This window comes from Nyctibius grandis, chromosome 1, assembly GCF_013368605.1.
Source record: "Nyctibius grandis isolate bNycGra1 chromosome 1, bNycGra1.pri, whole genome shotgun sequence".
Classification (NCBI taxonomy): Eukaryota; Metazoa; Chordata; class Aves; order Nyctibiiformes; family Nyctibiidae; genus Nyctibius; species Nyctibius grandis.
The window spans coordinates 115,643,287-115,669,935 of NC_090658.1; the positions used below are offsets into that span (position 1 = coordinate 115,643,287).

At 40.8% G+C, this 26,649-nt stretch overlaps 1 protein-coding gene across 2 annotated transcripts in view; it reads left to right on the forward strand.

Annotated features, from left to right (window-relative positions):
- The window catches only part of ASAP2 (ArfGAP with SH3 domain, ankyrin repeat and PH domain 2), a 104,470-nt gene that overhangs the window by 26,417 nt on the left and 51,404 nt on the right, over positions 1-26,649 (forward strand). For both annotated transcript variants that reach the window (XM_068398217.1, XM_068398225.1), the window contains exons 2-5: positions 1,266-1,338; positions 5,958-6,103; positions 21,524-21,598; positions 23,154-23,203. In XM_068398217.1, coding sequence (XP_068254318.1) covers positions 1,266-1,338; positions 5,958-6,103; positions 21,524-21,598; positions 23,154-23,203 — 344 coding nt within the window. The remainder of the gene's footprint in view (positions 1-1,265; positions 1,339-5,957; positions 6,104-21,523; positions 21,599-23,153; positions 23,204-26,649) is intronic.

Consider the following 26,649-nt stretch of genomic DNA (forward strand, 5'->3'; position numbering starts at 1 on the left):
TTCCAGGTGAAAAGGCCTCTGCACTTCTCCTGCTAATGTGTTTCAGATGTGAACTATAAAGATGCTGGAGGTAAAACTTCCAATGGATATAACAGTACCATGGCACTATTATGTTAATGTTAAGGCAACATCTAAATCTGTTGGCTTCTGTGGAATGCTGCAAAGATTTTGCTCAGCTATTTGTGGTCTGAATGGATTCAGTTTAAGAATACTCCCATAAATATGAGGGATAATATTTCTTTTTGCATTCAGTGTGTTAAAATAGTTGGATAGGGTCCTAGGGACTGACTTTTCTGCATCAGTTCTCTTACACAAATTATTAACAATAAAACAATGGTAGGTCAGATGTGTAGCTGCTGTGATTCACTGAAATCTTTTGAATGAAAACTGGAATGAATTTGGTGCTTTTTGTATGCTTTTTTAGCATGTATAATGCTAAACAGCTCTTGACGTAATGTAATTTGTAGTGTTCAGTATTGTTCTTTAGTGGGGTCTAAAGACATCACCATCTCTGGAACTTATACTTAAATTTTCTTGCAGTTTCACAAAGATTTTATCTTTTTTTAAAATCACTTGTATAACCATAATTCTGCTTCTTCATTCCGGAACAATTGCACATTTTTGGGTCTACCCATATTCAGCAAGCAAAATCATTTCCTGCTTCCAGTTCTTTCTTTGAAACAAATTGGTTATATGTGCTAGAGTATTCTGGATAGGCTTTAAACTTGAATTTTATGTTGTGTTGGTGAAAGCTTTGCCTAGTGATAAAATGTGAGAAAGATATTTGAGAGATATGCAATTTATTTTGTTTAGCATAGCAGTGAGAAAGTTCACATGGTTGGGAGTGCAATTAATTAACTAAATTACCTAGGAAAACTGAAATTAAATTCCATTTTTAATATTCTACTGGGGGAAGTGATATTACTTGTTTCTTCAGCAGTATCAGAGCACATGATGCGTTGAAACTGTTTTAAGCTTCTTTAATAATTTAACATAGGAAGAAGATATTGTGTAAATAGTTTCATTTTAGATGGTGCTGGGTATACGTGATGCTGGTCACCAGGAAAAGAGGGAAGATGTATTTTTGTGGACAAGGGGACAGAATAGGTTGTATGGGCGGGGGTGGGAGCAACTGGCAAGTAATTTATTAATTACAGAAATAAAGTTAACTAACGTAATAGTGTTATAATTACAGAAGATTTCCAGGGCATAGGTTTACCAGAGGACAATGCAGTATTTCACATTTAATTTTTCTCTTGTTTTAGGCTCTGGATGTTGACCGAACTGTTCTCTATAAAATGAAGAAATCTGTCAAAGCCATAAACATATCTGGTCTGGGTAAGTTCCTGGTAGTTTCTATTGGTGACATTGGAGGATTTAAACAGTAGTGAGACACTGGAACAGGTTACCCAGAGAAGTTGTGGATGCCCCCTCCCTGCTGGTGTTTAAGGCCAGATTGGATGAAGCTTTGAGCAACCTGGTCTAGTGGAAGGTGTCCCTGCCTGTGGCAGGGGGGTTGGAACTAGATGATATTTAAGGTAGATATTTAAGGCTCTCCAGCGCAGAGCCACGAAGATGATTAAGGGGGTGGAACATCTCCCTTATGAGGAGCGGCTGAGGGAGCTGGGTCTCTTTAGCTTGGAGAAGAGGAGACTGAGGGGTGACCTCATTAATGTTTATAAATATGTCAAGGGCAAGTGTCATGAGGATGGAGCCAGGCTCTTCTCAGTGACATCCCTTGACAGGACAAGGGGCAATGGGTGCAAGCTGGAACACAGGAGGTTCCACATAAATATGAGGAAAAACTTCTTTACGGTGAGGGTGACCGAACACTGGAACAGGCTGCCCAGAGAGGTTGTGGAGTCTCCTTCTCTGGAGACATTCAAAACCCGCCTGGACGCATTCCTGTGTGATATGATCTAGGTAATCCTGCTCTGGCAGGGGGATTGGACTAGATGATCTTTCGAGGTCCCTTCCAATCCCTAACATTCTGTGATTCTGTGAAGGTCCCTTCCAACCCAAACCATTCTATGATTCTATGATCTTGCTGAATTAGAAGGAGTTATATGGGTAACTGTGAGAAGAGAAAAATGTACATTTAAATTGCAGTCTTGAACTAGCTGCTTGATTATGAGCTCAGTAAGGATGAAATTTTGTGAGGTAGCTGAACCTATCTAGCTGGCATACTGCTACCAAGTGAGGAAGCCATGCTCTCCTCTTTCCACCAGGCCTGGGTTACCTGCTCCTCTGCCACCCCTGGTGCTTGGCAGATCCCTAGATGAGATTTTTAGCTCATATAAAGCTGCATGTGCAGTGAAATCAACTTGACTGGGATTAGATAAGCACCTGAAATGGTAAAGCATATGTGTCATCGAGAGCTGAGGGCATGGGAGGGGTGAAATGACTCTCTTTGGCAGCAATAAGAAGCTACATTGGCTCTACTGCTTTGTGAAACCTCACCTTTCCTGGTGGCTTCCAGTTATGTATGTTGAGAACTTCATGACAAGAGAGAGCTGATGAGCTGCAATTTTTTATTGTTGTGATGCACAGTCAGATATTTCTCTTATAACACTGATAAAAATACAAAGAACTATTGCTGGGTGCATCTGTATATGTGTGCCAATCTCATGGAGTTTTGTGTGTTTATCTTTGAAAAAATAACTGAAGCTTTTGTTTTTGTGGATCAGCAGCATTTTGTGAATAAGAAACAGCATTTGTTTTTGTGGATAAGAAACAGCATTTTGTTGGCTTTTGTTCTTGCTTTGCAGTTCATAGCAATTAGAGCTAACAAAACCTATATTATATGCAAAGTAGATAGTCCTGGCAACTTTAGAAAGCCACCAGTATCTGACAGAACTTGTGGGAATGTTGGTGTTCAGATATAAGGTTACAACAAGAACTGCTGTTGTGGTATAATTCTTATCAGTTAGTTGAAATGAAGTCCCTTCTTGCCTAACGTAATGAAGCTGTTATCATTGGATCATGGAGGGTCCAGTTTAAGATTCATCTGGAGCAGTGTCATCTGTTACATATTTATTTGGCACCCTTTCCTCTTTTTTTTTTTTGTTTTTTTTTTTTGTTTTAATTTTTGAGTACTTCAGTGTGCCTCGTAATCAGTGTACTTGTTAGAGCATTGTAGCAAATCATTACAGTTTTTACATAAAATCAGTACCTTGCCTAGTTTTTAAATTCATGCTGCCCAATCTTGGCAACAAAGGTTTGGAGGCATTTCTCTTCCAGTAGCAGAAATATCATGAACCCAGCCACCTGCCAGCCCTTGGGGTTTCTTTTGACAAAACAAAAACTGTGGCCCTGCACTTATAAGAACACAGTTACTGGATTTTTAGTATGGGTTCCCTGAGTATTGAGTATACATGTTTTGGCTTTCTTTTTTAATGTGTGAATTTAGAAACCGTTATGGAGGATCAGATAGTGACTCCAGTTTGTACATAAAAAGCCTCTAAATCCTCAAACAAACCTGGCTCAGATTTCTTTTTTTGATAGATTCCGAACCTTTTGTTTGTAGAGGAACTTTTTAAATCCATCAGGAAGAAACCATAGGGCAGGGAGAGTATTTTGGGGGGTTCTGTGAAAAAATACCATTTTGTGTTCTTCAGAAGCACTTGTGGAGTACCAGCTCAGCTAATAGTATTGCTGCAGTAACTACCATGAGCATTCTGGGGAATGTCTCAGAACTGGTGTTGAACTGCTGGTTTGTTGGCTTTGTTTAATCTGATACATAGATCCAGAAGAATGGTCCCTAGGATGCCAGGGAATGGAAAACTCGTGGGAGTTCTGTATGGAATAGAAAGCTCTTGTTCCCTAAGGTAAAAAGTCAGCATGGTTCAGCTGCTGATTGCACATCTAACTACAACGATTAATGGTAGCAGCCTTTTCACCTTGTTTTCATGCAGTGGCAGCCTTCTCTTTTTGCTGTATGAATTGTGCCCTGACTTCCACCCTCACCTGGGTTCCAGTACACTAAGCTGGATGCAGGAAGCAGTAAGAGTGCAGAAAGCAATATGGAAATAATTCACCTTACTGGGTAGCTGTGTGAACTAGAGGAGTTGCGACCTGCCACATCCTGGTTTTTGCTATCTGTGCCAGTTCGTTCAAAGCTTGTTCAGGTGTGTGTACGTCACACGATAGTGTTAGTTGAACATCCTTACTTCCATCCTACAGCTCAAGTAGCAAAAAGTTTAGTAAGTGCTCAGCCCCTGCTGTTGATGCTGAGGAAAACCAAGTACACTTCAGTGCTAGGACTTAGTCTGCATATAGCCATTCAATTTAAAAACATCTTTTACAGGCTGCAAATTCAAGTGCTCAAGGTAGAAACTTGTAGAATTAATGCAGTTTGTGTAACTTCAATTCTGCCTGTACATTATGGAAGTCTCTAATTTCACGGTATTATACCACTACTCCACAGGGTTTTAGTTTCATATATTGGAAATTAAAGAAAATTTGTAGCTACTTGAGAAATAAAGTTCTTGAATGCGTGTCCAAATAGGACTGTGAACAGACAGGCTTGTTTTTAAGTTAGAGCATGCTAGGTTTATTGAACAGGTTGTGTAACTAATTCATAGACATTTGGAGAAAGGACATTGCACCAAGGATCCTTTGGTTATTAAATATGTTGATCTATACAAATGGGCTTGAAATGAAACTGGATCATTGCTTGTTTGAACAGATTAATCCTCTCTAAATAATCTTCAGGGTTTATGCTGATCTCATGTAATGGCCAAGAAAAAGGGTCTTTGTTCATGTTAATGCATAACTCGTTTTCTAGGGTGTGCTTTTTTTTTTTTCTTGACTTCCTTTGAAGTGTTTGAAATTGGCCACAGCTAGAATAAGAAATAGGCAACATTAACTTTCTCAGGTGCAAACTTGGTGTGCTTTGTCCATGTGCTCAAGCTTGACATGGTCACTAAGCTTGGGTTCAGAAAGACTTTTTGTTTTACTCCACAGATCAAATTGACAGGGACTTTTTATGCCTATCTACACAAGCAAGTAATCTGGTGTCCTAGGAGTCAATCAATAGGTTGAAGTAGTTAAGACTGAGGCCCCTCAGATTTCTTTATATTTGAATCAGGGGAACTTGCTTTAGGCCTAGATTTCATCTCATTCCCTGGGCTGAATAACCCCACAACAGGGGCATCTCAAAGCTTTCTGAAGGGCAGAAGCGTTAGGTGGGTGCTGGATGACTTGCACTGGTACAGCCCACACAGTGATTCAGAACCTGCTGTCTCCGATAAGCACTGGACCACTTCTGGGGCAGAGCTGCTGGTTTCATTGTCTCAGAAAGGAATCTAGTTGTTGTGAACCAAAGCTGCTTTGAAAACTGAACTGGCCTGTGATAAATGCAGACTGATAGGATTTGCTTCAGATCCCTGCTGCTGCTCTGAATCGGAGAGCTAACATGGACAGGGGTTTTGTCCTCATCTGTAATGTAGTTTGTAGTCCCATTTCCTAAGATGACCTGAGGGTGTTATTTGATCTACTGACTTCTGTTGTAGAGATCCAGGACTCTGCCAACACACTTCATCTCTTCTGTTTCTTTTTTCAGCACACAGTTAAACTTAACAGCACACAGTTAAAATCAGAGACCATTAATAAAAGACTCTAAAAGTTCATTACAGGAGTTAGGAATTGTTATGCGGTCTCCAGTACGGTGCAGAAATATTGTGGGTCTTTCTAGAGTGGATACTTGTCAGGTGATTGTCTTATCTTGATAACACATTGTCCTTTATAGTGCATGTGGATAGATACACATAAATCAGAATTAGTGAGATATGTCATACTTCTGGCATATCAGCATTAAAATATAAATAATAAATTTTTATTGTATCAAGTAAACGTTTTTAGCAAGAAATCTTCTGAAAAATTTTTCTATTAAAAAATTAATTGTAATTTCAATAACCGTTTACTGATTACATTTTCATGTTTTGCTCTTTTTGAAGCTCACGTGGAAAATGAAGAACAGTATACACAAGCACTGGAGAAATTTGGAGGCAACTGTGTTTGCAGGGATGACCCAGATTTGGGAACAGCGTTTTTAAAATTTTCTGTGTTTACAAAGGAATTAACTGCACTCTTCAAAAATTTGGTAAGAATTACTTAAGAAAAACATGTTGAAATTTTAAGGCCATTACAAAAGCTGTATTTCTGAATTATAACAGCTCTTTATGTTGAAGACAATTTGTGTTTTAGCAACCACTGTTCTTAGGAAAATGTCTCATGCCCTAGCCTTTCCCCTTGCAAAACTCAAAACTCAAACAAAAAAACGAAACAAAAAACCAAACCTCTACAAAAACCAAACAAACCCAACAAAAAACCCTCTTCCAACAATTGTCATGTCTAAAAGTTCCCACAATAAAGTATTTATAATGTGTATTATAAAATGCACATATCAATTTGCTTTAAAATTGTGAAACCAGCAAAACCCAACTTGGTTTACTCTGTGTTCATGTTGCTTTTACTTTATTTTTTCACACTTTCTGTTTGTATTTATAAAGGGAAAATTTTATTGTCCATGGAAGAGAGAGTCTCTTGCTTCTCAGGGAAGAGAGTCAGGAAAACAAAATCAAACATAATGCTATAATGACAGTAGTGTTCACTGGGGACCAGTCCTGCAACTGAAGCCAGTAAGCAGTCTTCAGTGAGCCAAATGGGATGGAGCCAAATGGAAAAACGGGAGTTTTAATTATGAATGGAGAGTTTTCAGCCTCAATTTCACATTAATCAGAGGGCAATAAAGAGCAGATTCTGACTACATTCTATTAGCTAGAGCCTTCCCATGTCTGAATAAGTCCCAAATTCACTTGAACTACAGAACTCTTAAACCAGGGGCTAGGAAGGGGCGATGACCCAGATTGCTGCAAGTGTTTAAAAGTCTGTGCCTGCTGAAATCAATGGGATGGAGACACATCAAATGCTTTTGTGAGTCTAGACCAAATGTCTATAGTTCGCAGCCAGCTAATCATAATCAGTTCTTTGGGGACTGTTTCCAGCTGATGGGATTTAGGGCAGTCCCATTTACTCCCTGATGCTGTCCTTTCTTTTTACCAAATCATGATATTGATGAGAGAGAATCTAGCCCCAAATGTATTTATCAATGGTGAAATGTGTTTCATATTGGTCATGTTGATTTGAATATCTCTGGATGTACAAATATTACCTGAGATTAAGTATCAGAAGAGGCATCTGTGAATCAGTGGGTCAGTCAGTTATCCTGAGTCTCCCATACAGAGGTAGACTGCTCATATGGCAGGGGAAATAGAATGTGTCTTCTAATTGATACCTTCTGTTGACTAAAAACGCCTCTCTGTAATACATATGGTGATTTCGTTAGGCAAATGAATCTGGGAAATGTGATGTTTAGGTGGTTTTAAAAAGCAATCTACTAAAAGCTGCACCCCCTCCCTCGAAAACTTTTAATGACGTATTATATTTCAAGAAGACTTTTAAAAGCTAAAAAATGTTGCCGTTTTAGCAAAAATTTTGCTAAATTTTAGCAAAAATTTAGCAAAAATTACTGTCTTGAAAACAGTAATTACTGTCTTTGCAAAATGTTTCTGACAAGAGTAACTTTTCTTCCACAAACTGGAAAGGAAAATAAAAACTAAATATCTGTAGGAAGTGAGCTGCATGTTTATAGTACCTTTTCTTATCCATGTAAGCGTTTTGTGTGTCTTCTACAAGGAATATTTCTATATCTTTTTGCTACGTACTGCTTTTTCACTAGCAACGGTGTATTTTTGCTTCAGTTTGTATGTATAAGAAGAGGATATGTCGTGAGACAGTAGCCAAGTCTTTAGTTTTTCTCAGTTTGTGATTCTGATTTTCTCTATTTTTCAAACAAATAATAATTTTGCATGGATATGAATGTAATTTTTTTTTTCCATTGCAATAGCATAGACACCTTCTCTCTTCTTTAATACTGTCTCATGAAGGACAGTTCCCTGTAAGGTTCTGCTCTTTCCTAATATGCTTCATGTTGTTGAGGTTTGAAGTTTTTTGTTTTCTCCTGACTAGCAAAGGAAAACTGAAGAAACAGAGGAACCTAATGGTCCTTGAATTTGGTGTCTCTCTAGGAAAATAGTTTACTCCAGAAAGAAATACATGAAAAAAAAAAAAAAACAAAAAACAACATTATTGCTTGAAAATACCGATTTATAAACAAGAATTCTAGAGCTATAAAAGAATTCTAAAACAAAAATTATAATTTTATGTAACTTTGCCTGTTAGAAGTTAATACCACTAGAATAAATTGTTGGTAACTGGTCACTTTGAAAATCTGTTCGTAAGTTCACTGATGGAAGTCTAGTTTTCTAAGAGGTTACAAGGGTATTGACTAGTGTAAAAAGTCCTGTGTGGTGGTTGGAAATAATTTAGGGTGTTATTTTTTTATAGTCATAGCCGTATGTGAAACAAGCCCCACGCATTCTCACAGTGTGGTGAAGTATCCAACTCTGAACGCTTTAAGCATGTTGGCAGTAAAAACATCCCTCTCCTCTGGTGTTTCCTTGTAGCACCCAACATACTTTGTAAATAGTTTCAACAAAAATGTAGCCAGGGCCATACAACCTGCTGCTGTTAAAAACATTCTGCAAGGTACTCTTTTTAAACAGACCTATCCCTGGAGTTTTCGTAGGGCGCTGAATTTCCCCAGCAGATTTTAGCTGAAATGAGTGGGGAATGTGTAAGGAAGTGAGAGGACATGTTCAGACTGGAACAGATGCCAAAGCTGTTAACACTGGCAAAGCTTTTAGGGCTACTGTCAAGTTTTGCTTTGTCATATATTTTGCTTCTGTTTCCAGGAGCTGATGTGTTCTGTCAGCTCTTGGCCTAGGTGGCATTTAGAGCTGTAGCTCTAAAGTGCTTCTGCAAAAAGATTTTCCTTAAACTTGTCTTTAGTAAAGGAAAGCCATTATAAAGTTGTTCTACTTTAACAGGGGTTTTAGGTTCTCATTTTCTCTAATATTTTTAAAGGCTTCCCAAAAGACTTTGATGTTTTCATTAACTTACATCAATGTTTTAAAATATTTCATTAACAGCTGAAGTTTTTTTTCTTGGAAACGAATTATTGAACTGTAAACTATTAAAGTTAAAGTTCAGGTGTTGGGGTTTTTATAAGTGTTTTGCTACACTTCTTTTATGTGTGCACTTTTAAATAGTGCATAAAGCTCAAGAAAAACTTTGCAGAGCTTTGGTTCTTCACATTTGAAGTGATTTATAAAACACATCTTTAAGAGAAGAAATAAATTGACATTTACTGTATATCAGGTCCTTCTAACTACTCACTTCAGCCTTTCTAACACATTGTTCGCATTGTTTGGATCAGTTTATGATACACTGTGCATTTTTTTGTCTCTTGCTGTAGCTCCAATATCACGCTACAAGTTTTTCTTCAACTTCTGGATTAGAAATGTTTTTAAGAATATTGAGCAATCAGTATGTCTTTTTTTGTAGTGAACTATCAGAAAATACTAGAGGCATTTTTAGAGGTAACACGGTACCTTTTGTGGCATGTGCAGTATTGCTTCTTGATGGTAACCTCGGTGCTAATTTCTGATGGAATGGTAGCACCCACAGTTCCCAGGTAGGTTAAGCCTGTATGGCACTTGCTTATAGTGTTAATTACTCTGTTTTCATAATAAATTTAGTGCCAAGTGATAAAGGTATGAGTTAATATGAAAAATGTTAGGACAAGGAAAGGCTCATTGCAACATGTTTGCACTTCAAATATTTCTTACTTTAAATCCTATTCTTAGATTGCTGCACCAAGAAGAAAGAAAATCTGTAGTTGCCTGTCATCTTTGTCAGCACTTCTTGAAAAGGGACTTGATATGTGAAGATGAAGTAGTTATTTAACAAATTCCATTTTCTGTATTTGTTGTTCTTCTACATATTCTTGTCCTTTCTTTTTCATTTATTTAAATTTAAAGCTAATGAAACATGCTGGATTGGGAGGACTGGAATCTGATATTTCCACTCCATGGAAGGTAGCTGGGAGGAAGAGGTTCCATGTAAGAAGTTTTTCTATTAATAATGCTTGGATTTTTAGCCAGGAGAAATGGAAGAACCGTGATAATATTTTTCTGACCATATGCTCCTGTTTTACTTCTTTTTTTAAATGTAAGAAGAAAGGCGTTTTGCTTAAATGTAAAAGGTAACAAATAACAAAACTGAAAGAAAGATCTTTTCTGTATTATATAATGAACTTAAGAAATTTATGCCCACAATTTTCTTTCCAGGGTAATAATTCAGACTAAGGTTTTAAAAAAATGTTTGGTGCCTGAACCTTCACAAGCATATTGTGTTTAGAAGGACTTGTCTTAGTTAAGTGCATAAAAAAGCTACAGAGGTACATATTTGAGGCTGGAGTATTATATGTGAAGCTTAATGCTTTAAGTTGTGTTGTTTCCGTTTTTCACTGGTATACTTGAGGAAAGATTGGCTTAATGGTGAGAGTAAAAAATAAGAGTACTGTTTGATTTACGCTTGTAAAAATATAAACCAAGACATAATAATTCCTCCTTAGTGGCATGGGTTCAGCTCTACCTGGAATCTTATCTTTATTTCTTTGCCAAAAAGATATTGATCCAACTGGAAGAAATTCAGATGACAGTAACAAAAAATGATCAGGACTTGAATAGGTTGATTTATGAAGAAAGCTTCGAAGAATTAGAAATTTATGGTTTGCCTCACAGATAACTGTGATCTTGGAAGAGGAAAATAAACTGCTATGAGATCTCACTGTGAAAATATTAAATGAAGTGTCCAAGAGAAAGTGATAGAAGCTTACCACTTAAGTGTTTTAACCTAAGTTAGAAAATGTGCAATTGGGAATTCTCCTCCGCTGGCAAGGAAGATGGGCTGGAATAACCTCAAGTCTCTTCCTTTGCTTTTAAAATTCTTCACTTTATGCTGTTAAGAATACCTTTAAAAATGTATTTCCTGTCATTTTGCACTTGCATTTCCTAATAGAGAAGTTCCCAGCCTGTAGTTTGTGTGTCGGTGGTGGTACAGGGGCTGTTTCCAAGTAGTAGGTGGTGGTGACACTCGATCTTTTGTGCGAAGGCATTTTTCTAGGCAGGTGAGCCAGCAGCTCGGTGTGGGCACTTAGTGGCATTCAGCTCCTGCTTCGCTGGAGTCGCTTTTCCTATGGCATACATGGGTGGTGGGTGATGTCCCACCTCAGCCACCAGCCTGGTGGGATGCAGTTTTTGCTATAGGACACACCACTGCGCTGCAGGTGGGGCAGGAGGTGAGGGCAACGGAAAGGCAGTGTTGTGTCCTTGTGTGTGAGAGGGAGACATGGTGCAAAGATAAAAGTTTGTGGTGCAAGTCTTTGTTACATAATTTTCTGAAGTCTTGGAGTTAGATGCTAAAAGCTCAAAGTTCAGACAAATAAACTGTGTCTCATCTATAGCAGATGTTCTGGTTTCCACTTGTTCCCTGCTGTGTTGATTGACCTTGTCCTGCTGAAGCTCACATCACTGGGAAAATTCTTGCAAAGTATTAAATCCAATAGTACTTGCCATAAAAAAAATGAAAATAACTTAAACAATGAGTTGTCGGCAGGCATTGCTACCGTCGCTTGCGCACACCCGAGTTCATTGGTGGTTGAGAAGCCCACAGCCAAGTATATGGACTGCATCTAGAATTTAGTAATGGCAATAGGAGTCATACCATACACTATTTCACTGCCTGAATTTTAGTTTAAATTTAAAATGTTTTAAGGTCTGCTCTGTTTATCTGTGTGTTAAGAGAAGTATTTAACTTCTGAAGTGGTGAAAAGGCTTTTTTTTTTTTTTTTTTTTGGCTTGGATTTAGAAAACAAAACCTGTTGAAAGTACTGCAGGCACCAGTATCCAAAGCTGTTCTGGAAAAGACTCATTAAAGTAATCAGGAGGGCTGGCAAACGAAGAGCTTCAGTGTTTAGCCATAGGCTCTTAAACTACTTGAAAATCTTCTTTCCCCTTTGCAAATATTGGCTTGTCTGTTGCCTCTACCGTCACTTCTGGCAGCTATGTATTTGTTTATTTTTATGTTCTCCCTCCTGCCATTTCTTCTTCTTCTTCTCTGAGCCTCCTCCAGCTTAGGAAGTTTAAATTTATTACCCTGTCTCTGTCATCTTATCTTGTTGGAAGCTGTCAGAGGAAAACTGCGAGTCTGCCAAAGAAGCAGTGTTGGAAGTGGAAACCAGGTCAACTATTTTTTTTTTCTTTCTGTTTTTTAAAGCACATGGAACTTCCTAGTGTTCCTCTGACACAGGATGATTTTAATTTCTGTGAAGCTTTCCTGCACCTTTGTGCATGTTTCTTTTTAAAGAATATTTTAAAACATAAAATAGTCAAAATATAGAGGCAGTTGTATACATTTTAGCTCCCTGTATACACACAGTGTAGGAGCTGCAGCATATTAATGCTTCTCTGTGTGCCAGAAATGGGTCTATATTTTTAGATAGTTCAGCTTAAGCTTCTCAGGAAAGAGGGGAAAAACATGTAAGATCTTTCTTCTGTATATTGCTTGCTGATCTATAATTATGAGCAAGTATGATTCATCTAACTAGGTTAATAATGACAAGGTCATGCATTATGTATGCTTATATTTGTTGCAAATAAAATAGGAGCATAGGGAATACAATAGACTGATAGTAATATGCAGGTGATAGCACACCGAAGGAATTCATTTGAATAGGCAAACGTTCTCCAAACTTTTAAAAAGAATGTTGGGGGTTTTTTCCTATTATTTTTTAAAGTTGCTTTGGACTTCAGACCCCATGACTTGAAATTCTAGGAAACATCCATAACTGTTTTGGAGACTGATTGATGTTTACATGAATATGTCTGGGATAATACTTCAGGGTCTGACATGTTTTTCTTTTTTGACTTAAGGAAAAAACAGCTGTCTTGAGTCTGCTGGTGAGAAATGCTTTATTCTTGCTTTGTGCCTGTTTGTCTGGATTTGAAGAACAGTTAAATGGAGGCTATGGAAGTATTGATCTTTAGGTTAGACATTTGACTGCATCATGCTGTCACGGTTTAAAGCTGGGCTGGCGATTAAACCTGCGGCAGATGCCCTCTGTTATCCCCCCCCCCTCCCCCCAGAGGGAAAGGGAAAGGGAAAAGGGAGAGAGACTTCTGGGTTGGAAAATTAAAACAGTTTTAATAAACTATAATAATGAAAAAAAAGTATAATAATAATAATAGAAATAATCAAATATATACAAATATATATACAAAACCAAGATTGAGCTCCCCTGAAGTCAGCCACGTCACCACCGGCACTGCAGGGCAGGCTCCGGGAAGGCCCAGCCTGGGCCTAGCGATGGTCGAGAGCTGGATTCAGGAACGCACGGATCGGGATCGGGGGCAGCAGGAAAACAGACGGAGTCCTCCTTGGACACCGGCCATAGCAGAAAGAGAGCGAGACCCTCGTGATCCCCCCACTTTATACCGAGAATGACGTGTATGGGATGGAATACCCTCGTTGGTCAATTTTGGGTCACCTGCCCTGTCTGCTTCCCACTGCAGCTGCGACCCCCCTTCGGCTCTTCACTCGTAAGCAATGAGGAATTCAGCAGTGACCTTGGTTTCTCTCAAGAATAAGTACAGCAAGAGCCTTTCTGCACAACATCCCTACCGGTGCCTCAGTGATAACTACAAACTTCGAGCGTTATCAGTCCTGGAAGCAGACACTGTCTGCAAAAACATGCAGTTAGTTAGAGGAGACTTAGCTGAAAGTAAAAATCACTGAAAGGAAAATCGGCCTGGTTTAGGCCAAACCAGGACATTCCACCCCTTATTCCATACCATTCACGTCATACTCAGATTACCACTAACTTTTCATTTTAAAATATATACAGATAACATTAGTTTATGATTCATCTCCATACAAAAAAAAAAGTTCATCAAGTTCATTTAGTTCAGGATTGTGGGTTTCCATCTGGCTAGGAGTCTCCCAGGGTAGGAGAGATGATATGAGCTTTGTCACAGTTCGTGCCCACGGGTTGCAGGTTAAAGATGTCAGTCTCGAGGAGGTTACTGGACTCCACTTGCAGCTAGCTCCGGTCTCATCACCACTGCTTCAACCTGAAAGACACTTATGAACACTGTTAGTATTATGCAGCAATTAACATCATGCAGTTCAGAATTAAGTATTCTCACCCAAGATCAGATCACCTTCAGGGACACATCGGACTCCACCATCCTGCAGCATCACCCACCAAGTACATCCAGGTCCTTGAGCAAAAGCAATCCCATGAATGGGTTTACCTTTGCCCGTAGCAGGAAGAACCCAGACAGTTTTTCCCAACAGATTCCTTTCATGCACCACAGGGACTTTATCCCCTTCTATTGTATGTAAAAGGTCTGACTGAGCAGGGCCAGCTCGGTTGATAGATCCCCTGGTGTTAACTAGCCAGGTAGCTTGTGCCAAATGCTTATCCCAGTTTTTAAAGGTTCCACCCCCCATTGCTTTTAGGGTAGTTTTTAACAGCCCATTATACCGTTCAACTTTCCCAGAGGCTGGTGCATGATAGGGGATGTGATATACCCATTCGATGCCATGCTCTTTGGCCCAGTTATCTATGAGACTGTTTTTGAAATGAGTACCGTTATCCGACTCAATTCTCTCTGGTGTGCCGTGTCGCCACAAGATTTGCTTTTCGAGGCCCAGGATAGTGTTCCGGGCAGTGGCATGGGGCACAGAGTATGTTTCCAGCCATCCGGTGGTCGCCTCCACCATGGTAAGTACATAACGTTTACCCTGGCGGGTCTGAGGGAGTGTGATGTAGTCAATTTGCCAGGCCTCCCCATATTTATATTTCAACCACCGCCCCCCATACCACAGAGGTTTTAACCGTTTGGCTTGCTTAATTGCGGCGCATGTTTCACAATCATGGATAACCTGTGCAATAGAGTCCATAGTTAAGTCCACCCCTCGGTCACGAGCCCATCTGTATGTTGCATCTCTCCCTTGATGACCTGAAGTGTCATGAGCCCACCGAGCTAAAAATAGTTCACCTTTATGTTCCCAGTCCAAATCTATTTGGAACACTTTAGCAGCCTGATCTGCTTGTTGGTTGTTTCGATGTTCCTCAGTTGCCCGACTTTTAGGTACGTGAGCATCTACATGATGTACCTTCACGACTAGTTTCTCTAGCCGAGCAGCAATATCTTGCCACAGTTCAACAGCCCAAATAGGTTTACCTTTACGCTGCCAGTTGCTTCGCTTCCACTGCTTTAACCACCCCCACAAGGCATTTGCCACCATCCATGAGTCAGTATAAAGATACAGCCTTGGCCACTTTTCTCGTTCAGCAATGTCTAAAGCCAGCTGGATGGCTTTTACCTCTGCAAATTGACTTGATTCACCTTGTCCTTCTGTGGCTTCTGTGACTCGTCGTATGGGACTCCATACAGCAGCTTTCCACTTCCGATGCTTTCCTACAAGACGGCAGGATCCATCGGTGAACAGGGCATACTGCTTCTCATCCTCTGGTAGTTCATTATAAGGTGGGGCTTCTTCAGCACGTGTCACCTCCTTTTCTGGTGGCATTCCGAAGTCTTTGCCTTCTGGCCAGTCCATGATCACTTCTAAGATTCCTGGGCGATTAGGGTTTCCTATTCGAGCCCTCTGTGTAATTAATGCAATCCATTTACTCCATGTAGCATCAGTTGCATGATGAGTAGTAAGAACCTTACCCTTGAACATCCAGCCTAGTACTGGTAATCGGGGTGCCAGGAGAAGTTGTGCTTCAGTACCAATTACCTCTGAGGCAGCTCTAACTCCTTCATATGCTGCCAGTATCTCTTTTTCAGTTGGGGTGTAATTGGCCTCAGAGCCCTTGTATCCTCGACTCCAAAATCCTAGGGGTCGACCTCGAGTCTCCCCTGGCACTTTCTGCCAGAGGCTCCAGGTAGGACCATTGTCCCCAGCTGAGGTGTAGAGCACATTTTTAACATCTTGTCCCATACGGACTGGTCCAAGGGCTACTGCATGCACAATTTCTTGTTTAATCTGTTCAAAAGCCTGTTGTTGTTCAGTGCCCCACTGAAAATCATTTTTCTTTCTGGTCACCTGATAAAGAGGGCGTACAATCTGGCTGTAATCTGGAATATGCATTCTCCAGAAACCCACAACGCCTAAGAAGGCTTGTGTTTCCTTTTTGTTAGTTGGTGGGGACATAGCTGTTATTTTGTTGATCACCTCTATCGGGATCTGGCAACGCCCATCTTGCCATTTAATCCCTAAAAACTGGATCTCCCGGGCAGGCCCCTTGACCTTGCCTCTTTTTATGGCAAAACCAGCTTGCAGAAGAATTTGAATTATTTTCTCCCCTTTGTCAAAAACTTCTGCTGCTGTATCACCCCATACAATGATGTCATCAATATATTGCAAATGTTCTGGAGCTCCACCCTCTTCTAGTGCAGTCTGGATCAGTCCGTGGCAAATAGTAGGACTGTGTTTCCACCCCTGGGGCAGTCGATTCCAGGTGTACTGGATACCTCTCCAGGTAAAAGCAAACTGTGGCCTGCACTTTGGTGCCAAAGGAATAGAGAAAAATGCATTAGCAATGTCTATAGTGGCATACCACTTGGCTGCCTTTGACTCCAGTTCGTATTGAAGTTCTAGCATGTCTGGCACAGCAGCACTCAGAGGTGGTGTAACTTCATTTAGGCCACGATAGTCCACAGTTAATCTCCATTCTCCATTAGACTTTTGCACTGGCCATATAGGACTATTAAAGGGTGAGCGAGTCTTGGTAATCACTCCTTGATTTTCTAATTGTCTAATCAGTTTATGAATGGGGATCAGGGAGTCTCGATTGGTGCGATATTGTCGTCGGTGCACCGTGGCAGTAGCAATTGGCACCTGTTGTTCTTCAACTTTCAGCAACCCCACAACAGAAGGATCCTCTGAGAGGCCAGGCAAGGTAGACAGCTGTTTAATGTCCTCAGTCTCTACAGCTGCTACACCAAAGGCCCATCTATATCCTTTTGGGTCCTTAAAATACCCTTTCTTAAGGTAGTCTATGCCAAGGATGCACGGAGCATCTGGACCAGTCACAATGGGGTGCTTTTTCCATTCATTTTCAGTTAGGCTCACTTCGGCCTCCAATACAGATAACTCTTGAGATCCCCCTGTTATTCCCGAGATACTGACAGATTCTGTCCCTTTATGATTCGATGGCATGAGGGTGCACTGTGCACCAGTGTCTACCAGGGCTCGATACTTTTGTGGTTCTAATGTGCCAGGCCATCGAATCCACACAGTCCAATAAATCCGGTTATCCCTCTCCTCCTCCTGGCTAGAGGCAGGGCCCCTCTAATTAAAGATTGGATTCGTGCTGCTCACGGGGATTGGACCTTCATTTCCTCTATTCACTCTTGGAAAAAAAGGATTTGAGGCCCATCTACCCTGACTGGAGTCCTGCTCATTGGTAACTGGAGCAGCCATCCTCCTAGAAAAATTCTCTCTGGTATTTCTGTTAGCTTGCAACTCACGTACTCGTGCCTGTAGGGTACTGGTAGGTTGTCCATGCCATCTGTTCATGTCCTCCCCATAATCACGCAGGGTAAACCACAGGATACCTCGTGACGTGTTCCGTTTCCTTTGAGCCGGTCCAGTAGGAGGGCGTTGCCTCCTAAAGGCTGCAACGCGGGCCTGTGTAGGTAGAGAGTCAAGTTTATTCTCGATCCTGGACAGTTTGTCTGACAGTTGTTTCAATGTGTCTTTGTTTTCCTTAGTCAGTTTTTCCACAGCCGAGACACGGGCCTGCAGTGGGGAAGAAATACTATCTTCATACTGTCGCATATAGTTAGCCATTTCGCCCACACTAGGTCGTGCCATAGCATCTTCTCCCCAGACTAATATTGACAATGTAGGGGCATGTGTTGGTGGAGCACTCTTCACAACCTTCCGGAACATGGATCGGTTGCATTCCACTTCATCAGGATTTACAGGATCTACAATGTCCTGAGGGTGTTTATAAATGATCTCTTGCACAGCTAGTTCTCTAAGGTAGTTAATACCTTTTTCTATAGTGGTCCATTTGCTTAGGTGGCTCATAACATCATCTTTATAGGGATACCTGCTCTTTACAGCTGACAAGAGTCGCCTCCAGAGACTGATACTGTTCGACCTTCTTGGAAGCATCTTATCAATACCACCATCTCTGGACAGGGATCCCAACTGTCTGGCTTCTCTGCCATCCAATTCTATGCTATCTGCCCCATTATCCCAGCATCGGAGCAACCAGGTAATTATTGGCTCACCGTCATAACGACTAAAATCTTTTCTTATATTTCGCAGTTCTTTCAGGGATAAGGAGTGGTAGGTTATCTCTACTTCCGAGTCCGAGTCCTCCTGTGATTGTTCTGCTTTAGAAGGACCTTTCTTGTCCTTCTTGTGTAATGGGCCTTCTTTAAAAAGACGATCAAGGAAACCCCCCTCTGTGTCAGGCCCTGACTCTGACTGAGAAGGGCCCTCACCTGGGTCCCGTGCTGGCTCTGCCTTAGAAGCCTCTGAATCATCATCCTTCACTTTACTAGTTGATTTCTTTCGGTGTTTTCTCCTGGTTACAGGGGCAGCATGATACCTCCCGCTGTTGCTGCACCGACATCTAATCACATAGCACACCAGTAACACATACAGGACACCCAAAAATAACAACATGCCCTGTTCGAATTTTGCAGGAATCAGCTTGGCAAAAAAGGAGCAGATACTATCAAAATCAGTTAAAAGACGCCCGGTGTGCGCAGCTACCGATTCGCGATTAAAGCTGCCCATCATTGTATCATAGAGATAAGAGATCGGAATAATGACTGCCCAGTTTATCACGACATAAATCAGTATCACAACCCATACCGAAACGACACATTTTGACCAGCACGCCCTGTTAAACCACACGTAAGCACTAACACACAGCGCATACGGCAAGTAAGGTATCATTACACATAACTGTAAAACAAGCTTTATAAAGAGAAGAGGTAACACAAGGCTCACAAATGACATTACCATCTTAGCTATCTGTTTTAATTTCCAACCCCTCGTAAATCTCAAAGGAAGAAATCTGATACTCTCTTGGCTGAGCTCTCCGGGTCTCCTCCCACTGGAGCTGGGATTCGACTTATCAGAGCAACCTGTCGGAGCTTCTCTCGAGCCCCACGTTGGGCGCCAATAAATCTGTCACGGTTTAAAGCTGGGCTGGCGATTAAACCTGCGGCAGATGCCCTCTGTTATCCCCCCCCCCTCCCCCCAGAGGGAAAGGGAAAGGGAAAAGGGAGAGAGACTTCTGGGTTGGAAAATTAAAACAGTTTTAATAAACTATAATAATGAAAAAAAAGTATAATAATAATAATAGAAATAATCAAATATATACAAATATATATACAAAACCAAGATTGAGCTCCCCTGAAGTCAGCCACGTCACCACCGGCACTGCAGGGCAGGCTCCGGGAAGGCCCAGCCTGGGCCTAGCGATGGTCGAGAGCTGGATTCAGGAACGCACGGATCGGGATCGGGGGCAGCAGGAAAACAGACGGAGTCCTCCTTGGACACCGGCCATAGCAGAAAGAGAGCGAGACCCTCGTGATCCCCCCACTTTATACCGAGAATGACGTGTATGGGATGGAATACCCTCGTTGGTCAATTTTGGGTCACCTGCCCTGTCTGCTTCCCACTGCAGCTGCGACCCCCCTTCGGCTCTTCACTCGTAAGCAATGAGGAATTCAGCAGTGACCTTGGTTTCTCTCAAGAATAAGTACAGCAAGAGCCTTTCTGCACAACATCCCTACCGGTGCCTCAGTGATAACTACAAACTTCGAGCGTTATCAGTCCTGGAAGCAGACACTGTCTGCAAAAACATGCAGTTAGTTAGAGGAGACTTAGCTGAAAGTAAAAATCACTGAAAGGAAAATCGGCCTGGTTTAGGCCAAACCAGGACACATGCTAATAGAATAACAAGGTAGAAAACTTTGCATAGGATGATATCTTAGATGAGACCTCTTCTGCTTCTCCGCCTGGATAGCCATTCTGAATGTGCCTGTCCATAGGTGTACACGTTCCATCTGTCATCTCCTGGAAGTTTTTATTTTTTTACCTAAGTTTTGTGTGATTTAAACCTTTTCACTGATCTCCTGTATCTACAACATACAATTTTATTAACTTTGAGCATGGTTATCTTGATACGTAGATGTAGTACTGCTGAGAACTTACGAGGTGAATGGTCTCCAGGACTGCCAACTAAGTATGTGTAGATGTTGCTCATTCATTTTTTATAGGAATTATCTTTTAAAAAAACACAGAGAGTTGATATTTAACTTGTTGATTCTAAAGGCTGGGGTTGAGTCCTGCAGCTTTTTGGGGAGGAGGAAAAGTAGGGGGGAGGAGGGGAAATGTGATTTGTAGTAAGAGTTAAAAAGACCAGATTTTCTACATTTCTTCAACCTTCCCATGCAGACGCAATCTGTTTAACCTTTAAAGTTGATGTATATTCACTTTCTCTTTGATTGCTGGCTGAAATTTCAAGCAAATACAATAAGGTAGTATCTTTGAAGAAGAAAAAGTTATTGTGATTTTTTTCCATCATGTCATTCTAAAATACTCTGGTTTTCACTCTTCAGTGCAATCCATTTGAATTGTTACAGTTTAAATTCTGTGCCTAGGCATCACAGCCCATACCTTGGGTATTTTCCCTGAATCATAAAGGATTGGACATGAAGGCTTTCTTTTCCTGGTGTGTGCTACTTACTGTCTTATTCCTACTGTCTTTCCTAATTCTTTTTCCTTATCAAAATATTATCAAACAGATACTCATCTAAAACTATGATTATTTTACTGTTGTCTTCATTTGAAATTATTTTTTTTCTTCTTTAATTACTTGTTTACTCTTGAATTACTTGCATACTCAAGACCTCATAAAATTCTTATTTCAAAGTTTGTATGAGATGAATAAAGGAGATGTATTACTTTGTAAAAATACATGGAAAATATTTGAGTAGTGGCTTTTTTACAGGCCAGCATTCTTTGTCTTTATAACTTCTCTCAGAGTAAGATGCCATGTATTGTGAGAATAGCAGATACATTTTATGGAAGAGGTCTGAAGAGACTGGAAAATAAACAAGATTTATTTAAAATATACTGATGAACTTAAAATATGTAAGTGCAGAAAAATCGTATGATTGTTCTCATATAATTTAAACAGTGAAATCAGGCAGTGTTAAAAATTAATGGTCTTACTTTGTAGTCACTGTTGGATGAAATATTTATTATCAGCAGTAATTCTGCAGCTTTCCTGCTGGCTTGGGTTATAGTGTTTCCACAGTAAGTTTAATTAACTCATTTTGCTTCCATCTTTGATTACTGGCTGTACTAATGAACATCTTCATAAAGCAGGGTTAGGAAAATAATATTTAAGATTTCCTTGTGAAACTTTCTAAATGTGTAAATTGAGACTGTGTTATGTTCTGCGTTAAAATATATTAAATGTTTTGATGTGATTTTCTTGTTACAGATTCAAAATATGAACAACATAATCACTTTTCCATTGGACAGTTTGCTGAAGGGAGATCTGAAAGGAGTAAAAGGGGTATGTTTATCTTCTTATTTATATATAAAATTGTTGTTGGTACAATAACTACATTTAGCTAGTCTATTAATCTTATTTGATGGAAGGCATGGGATATTAAAGTAACATATTAGCTTAATAAAAAAAGATATTTTTTTTTTTTGGTGAATTGAGTTGTCCCTTCTGTTTGTGGTTTCACATACAGCATGCTCTTGACTATGTATACAAAACAATACTTGAGAAGCTTTAAAAGCAGCCCTGAGCTATGGAAGATAAGCAGAGAAAGAGATGTAAGAATTTAGATATTTACTTAGTTGCAGAGGGGGTAGTTTATTAATATATTTTTTAGCATTCTGAACTTACCTGGAACTATACGGATTATTAAGAAGGACACGTTAGACTGCATGAGCATAGGATTTTTCTTAACAAAACTGAAATCTATTTGTGCCCTGAGGATATTTCCTATTTGAAATAATAATAACTTAGGACTCAAATGGTTATATGTTTGTAATAAATTTCAAAGCCTATAGCCAACAAACTTATTTGGTTTACGCTTCGTTTACTACTGAGCAAACAGGAAGTGACTGGCAGCTATTGTTCTAGGACATCGAAGGAAGAAGAAGAATGTACACAGACTAAAAATGGTCTCTGTAAATTACTGGAGGACAAAGAGATTATTTAGTAAGATAGACTTATTCTCTTTGTGTTGCTTGCTTACCACATTTCACTCCTCTTGTTCTCTTTTTCTGTGTCAGAATAAATACGTTCATTACAATACAGTGTTGCCCCATGTTCCTGACTTGAGAAAATAATCAACTGCTGCTTTAATCAATTTCATAATTGTTGAACTAACTAGCTGACATGTAAGAATTAGTTCTGTATCTGTAGTTGCAAAGTTTTTCTGACGTTTGACAGTTAACAATGTTTTTTTTTGTAGTTGATCTCTTGAACTCCAGCAGAATTTCAACTGCTGCATTTTTAGACATCAGTGAAGTAATTTTTACAGCTTGTTAAGATCATTTTATCCAAATTGGCTCCTTCACAGGGAAAAAATAAAGGAATTTGGAACATAAGTCAGAATTCTCACAGAATTAGTTCTATGTCAAGCCTTATGGCCTATACTGTTCCCATTCAGTCAGTGGGAAATTGATTTCTTTAACTTTAGTAGGATGAATCAGGTCCTTAGCCAAGGCTGTACCACAGCCTCAGGACAAGTGCTTCTTTCCAGTGGAGCCAGAGATGGAATGATGAGAAGATAGCTGATTTGATTAATTGCATAGTGTGCTCTTGGGATGACATGTGGTTATTCCGTTTAAGGAGTAAAACAGAGCTGTAAAAAGCATAGTAAAAAGCATCCTAGAGATGCTTTTAAAAACATAAGTGTATTAATTCTGTGTACAACATTGTTTTTCCTACGTGCAAGATTGCTTTTACACAATCCCTAAGTGAGCTGTTCAAGAAAGACTGGAGTACATTATCCTGTAGGCACTGCAAACGGCCAAGGTGTGTCTTCATTGTTAGACGCACAGTATTTTTTCATGTAAATAACTAACTGTATTTTTTTTTTTCTTGACAGGACTTGAAAAAGCCCTTTGATAAAGCTTGGAAGGACTATGAAACAAAAGTGTATGTATCTTTTAAACTTTTATTTAAAAGGGAAGTATAACTGAAATCTATAAAGGTCATTATTTAATGGTAAGGTCCCAGCCAGAAGTCCTAGCTGGGAAGCTGAACTTTTTTTTTCCTTTTTTTTTTTTTTTTTTCTTAAAACGTGGAGCTATGTGAAAATGCAAGTGCATAGATACAGTCATTTCAAATTCTGTAATATGTAACTTATTTCATGAGTAAATTGTCTTTTTTTGGACTCCTTCACTTTGATCAAGCCCAAAGGATCATATGCGTGAGGCTTGGGATAGGGAGCCTGGGAATTCTATGTACAGGAAAATTCTTTAAAATAAGGGGCTTTTTTTTTCTTTGTGATGTGGTTGTTTTACAACAGCAGAAATTACTTATTGTGGCTTAAGTTTGGCAGTCAGGGAATATTGTTTTTCAGTGCAAGCTGCCTCACTTCCACCAAGGAGCAGACCAATTTTCCATAGTTATGTTGAGTAAAATTCAGGCTGGAACTTCCCCAAGACCCCCAGCCCTGTAGCAGGACTGCAGGATTTGTCATGCCCTCTTGTGCGTAATATTGGTTCTCAGATAAGTTGAGATGTTGCCAGCTGTCATTATTGTGCATTGGTCTTTACAAATCAGAGACGGGAAGTTTTATGATGTGATTTTGAAGCTAGGGTGAGAATATTAATTTGAGCCTGAATCTGTACAGGTCAGCTTTATTATCTACTAAATTTTGGACACAGGAAAACAGTGAGGTTTTTCTGGTTTGCTATTATATATGCCACTGAGGTTTCTTGAGAATCACAGAATCACAGAATGTTAGGGATTGGAAGGGACCTCGAAAGATCATCTAGTCCAATCCCCCTGCCGGAGCAGGATTGCCTAGACCATATCACACAGGAACGCGTCCAGGTGGGTTTTGAATGTCTCCAGAGAAGGAGACTCCACAACCTCTCTGGGCAGCCTGTTCCAGTGTTCGGTCACCCTCACCGTAAAGAAGTTTTCCTCATATTTAAGTGGAACGTCCTGTGTTCCAGCTTGCACCCATTGCCCCTTGTCCTGTCAAGGGATGTCACTGAGAAGAGCCTGGCTCCATCCTCATGACACTTGCCCTTTACATATTTATAAACATTAATGAGGTCACCCCTCAGTCTCCTCTTCTCTAAGCTAAAGAGACGCAACTCCCTCAGCCTCTCCTCATAAGGGAGATGTTCCACTCCCTTAATCATCTTCGTGGCCCTGCGCTGGACTCTCTCCAGCAGTTCCCTGTCCGTCTTGAACTGAGGGGCCCAGAACTGGACACAATACTCCAGATGCGGCCTCACCAGGGCAGAGTGGAGGGGGAGGAGAACCTCTCTCGACCTGCTGACCACACCCCTTCTAATACACCCCAGGATGCCATTGGCCTTCTTGGCCACAAGGGCACACTGCTGGCTCATGGTCATCCTGTTGTCCACTAGGACCCCCAAGTCCCTTTCCCCTACGCTGCTCTCCAACAGGTCTGCCCCCAACTTGTACTCATATATGGGGTTGTTCTTGCCCAGATGCAGGACTCTACACTTGCCCTTATTATATTTCATTAAATTTCTCCCCGCCCAACTCTCCAGCCTGTCCAGGTCTCTCTGAATGGCTGCGCAGCCTTCCGGCGCGTCAGCCACTCCTCCCAGTTTTGTGTCATCAGCGAACTTGCTGACAGTGCACTCTAATCCCTCATCCAAGTCATTAATGAATATATTGAATAGCACTGGTCCCAGTACCGACCCTTGCGGGACTCCGCTAGACACAGACCTCCAACTGGACTCTGTCCCATTGACCACCACTCTCTGGCTTCTTTCCTTCAGCCAGTTCACAATCCACCTCACTACCCGATCATCCAGACCACACTTCCTCAGTTTAGCTGCGAGGATGCTGTGGGAGACCGTGTCAAACGCTTTACTGAAATCGAGACAGACCACATCCACAGCTTTACCATCATCTGTCCACCGGGTTACGTCCTCATAAAAGGCTATCAAGTTGGTTAAGCATGACTTCCCCTTGGTGAAGCCATGCTGAGTGCCCCTAATGATCCCCCTATCCTTGATGTGCCTAGAGACAGCACCAAGGACAAGTTGTTCCATCACCTTTCTGGGGATGGAGGTGAGGCTGACCGGTCTATAGTTACCCGGGTCCTCCTTCTTGCCCTTTTTGAAGACTGGAGTGACATTCGCTTTCCTCCAGTCCTCAGGCACCTCTCCCGTTGCCCACGCCTTAGCAAAGATGATGGAGAGTGGCCTAGCAATGACTTCCGCCAGCTCCCTCAGCACCTGCGGGTGCATCCCATCAGGACCCATGGATTTATGGACGTCCAGATTGCTTAATTGGTCCCTGACCCAGCCCTCATCAACCAAGACAGATTCTTCCTCTATCCTGACTTCTTCTGAGGACTCAGGGGTCCAGGGCTCCTCAGGACAGCCTCCAGCAGTATAGACAGAGGCAAAGAAGGCATTCAGTAACTCCGCCTTCTTTTTATCCTCTGTCTCCAGGGCCCCCACCTCATTCATCAGTGGGCCTACATTGCCTCTAGTGTTGGCTTTACCTGCAATGTATTTGAAGAAGCCCTTTCTGTTGTCCTTGACCTCTCTTGCAAGGTTTAATTCCAAGGAGGCCTTAGCTTTCCTAGTTGCCTCCCTACATCCTCTGACAACAGACTTATATTCCTCCCAAGTGGCCAGCCCCTCCTTCCACGATCTGTACACCCTCTTCTTCCACTTGAGTTTGCCCAGCAGTTCCCTGTTTAACCATGCAGGTCTCCTGGTACCCTTCCTTGACTTCCTACCTGTTGGGATGCTCTGGTCTTGAGCTCGGAAGAAGCAGTCCTTGAATGCTTCTTCTCAGAAGAAGCAGTCCTTGAGATAACTGTTTTGATTCTGTGGCTGTCCCAAGTGGATCTGAACTTCTTATAGCTGTGTATTTGGGTCATCTACAGCAGTGGGTGGATGCAGAGTCATCTTGAGAATTCTTAATCGCTAATTGAATTTGTTTGTTATAATATCTTCACAGTCTCTGCCTTAACAAACAGGGCAAAGAGACTGGGAGAGCTAACCTCAGTCTTACCTACCCCTTATGTTGCCAGAGTGAAATGGTGGATGTAGGTGTTGATAGCCAGAGGTTTGCTCAGCCTTCGTCAATCTGTTACCTTAGATGATTCCTTGTTTGGACTGTGCCTAAAACCAGTCCTAGGTTTATGCTTAGTTAGCTATCTTTTCCAGTGATACTTCTTCAAATATGTGAATATCTCTTTTTATTCTTTTTTTTCCTCTTTTCTTTTTCTTTTCCCTTTGTGTTAACAAACTGTTTCAGGCGGCTAGGCTGCTCTTTGTCTGCATAGCCCTCTGTATCATATGCTTAAAATCATACCGTTCATCTGCATTTCCTAGTCACAGGTACAGATCTGTGAAGCTAAGCGCCAGATATCA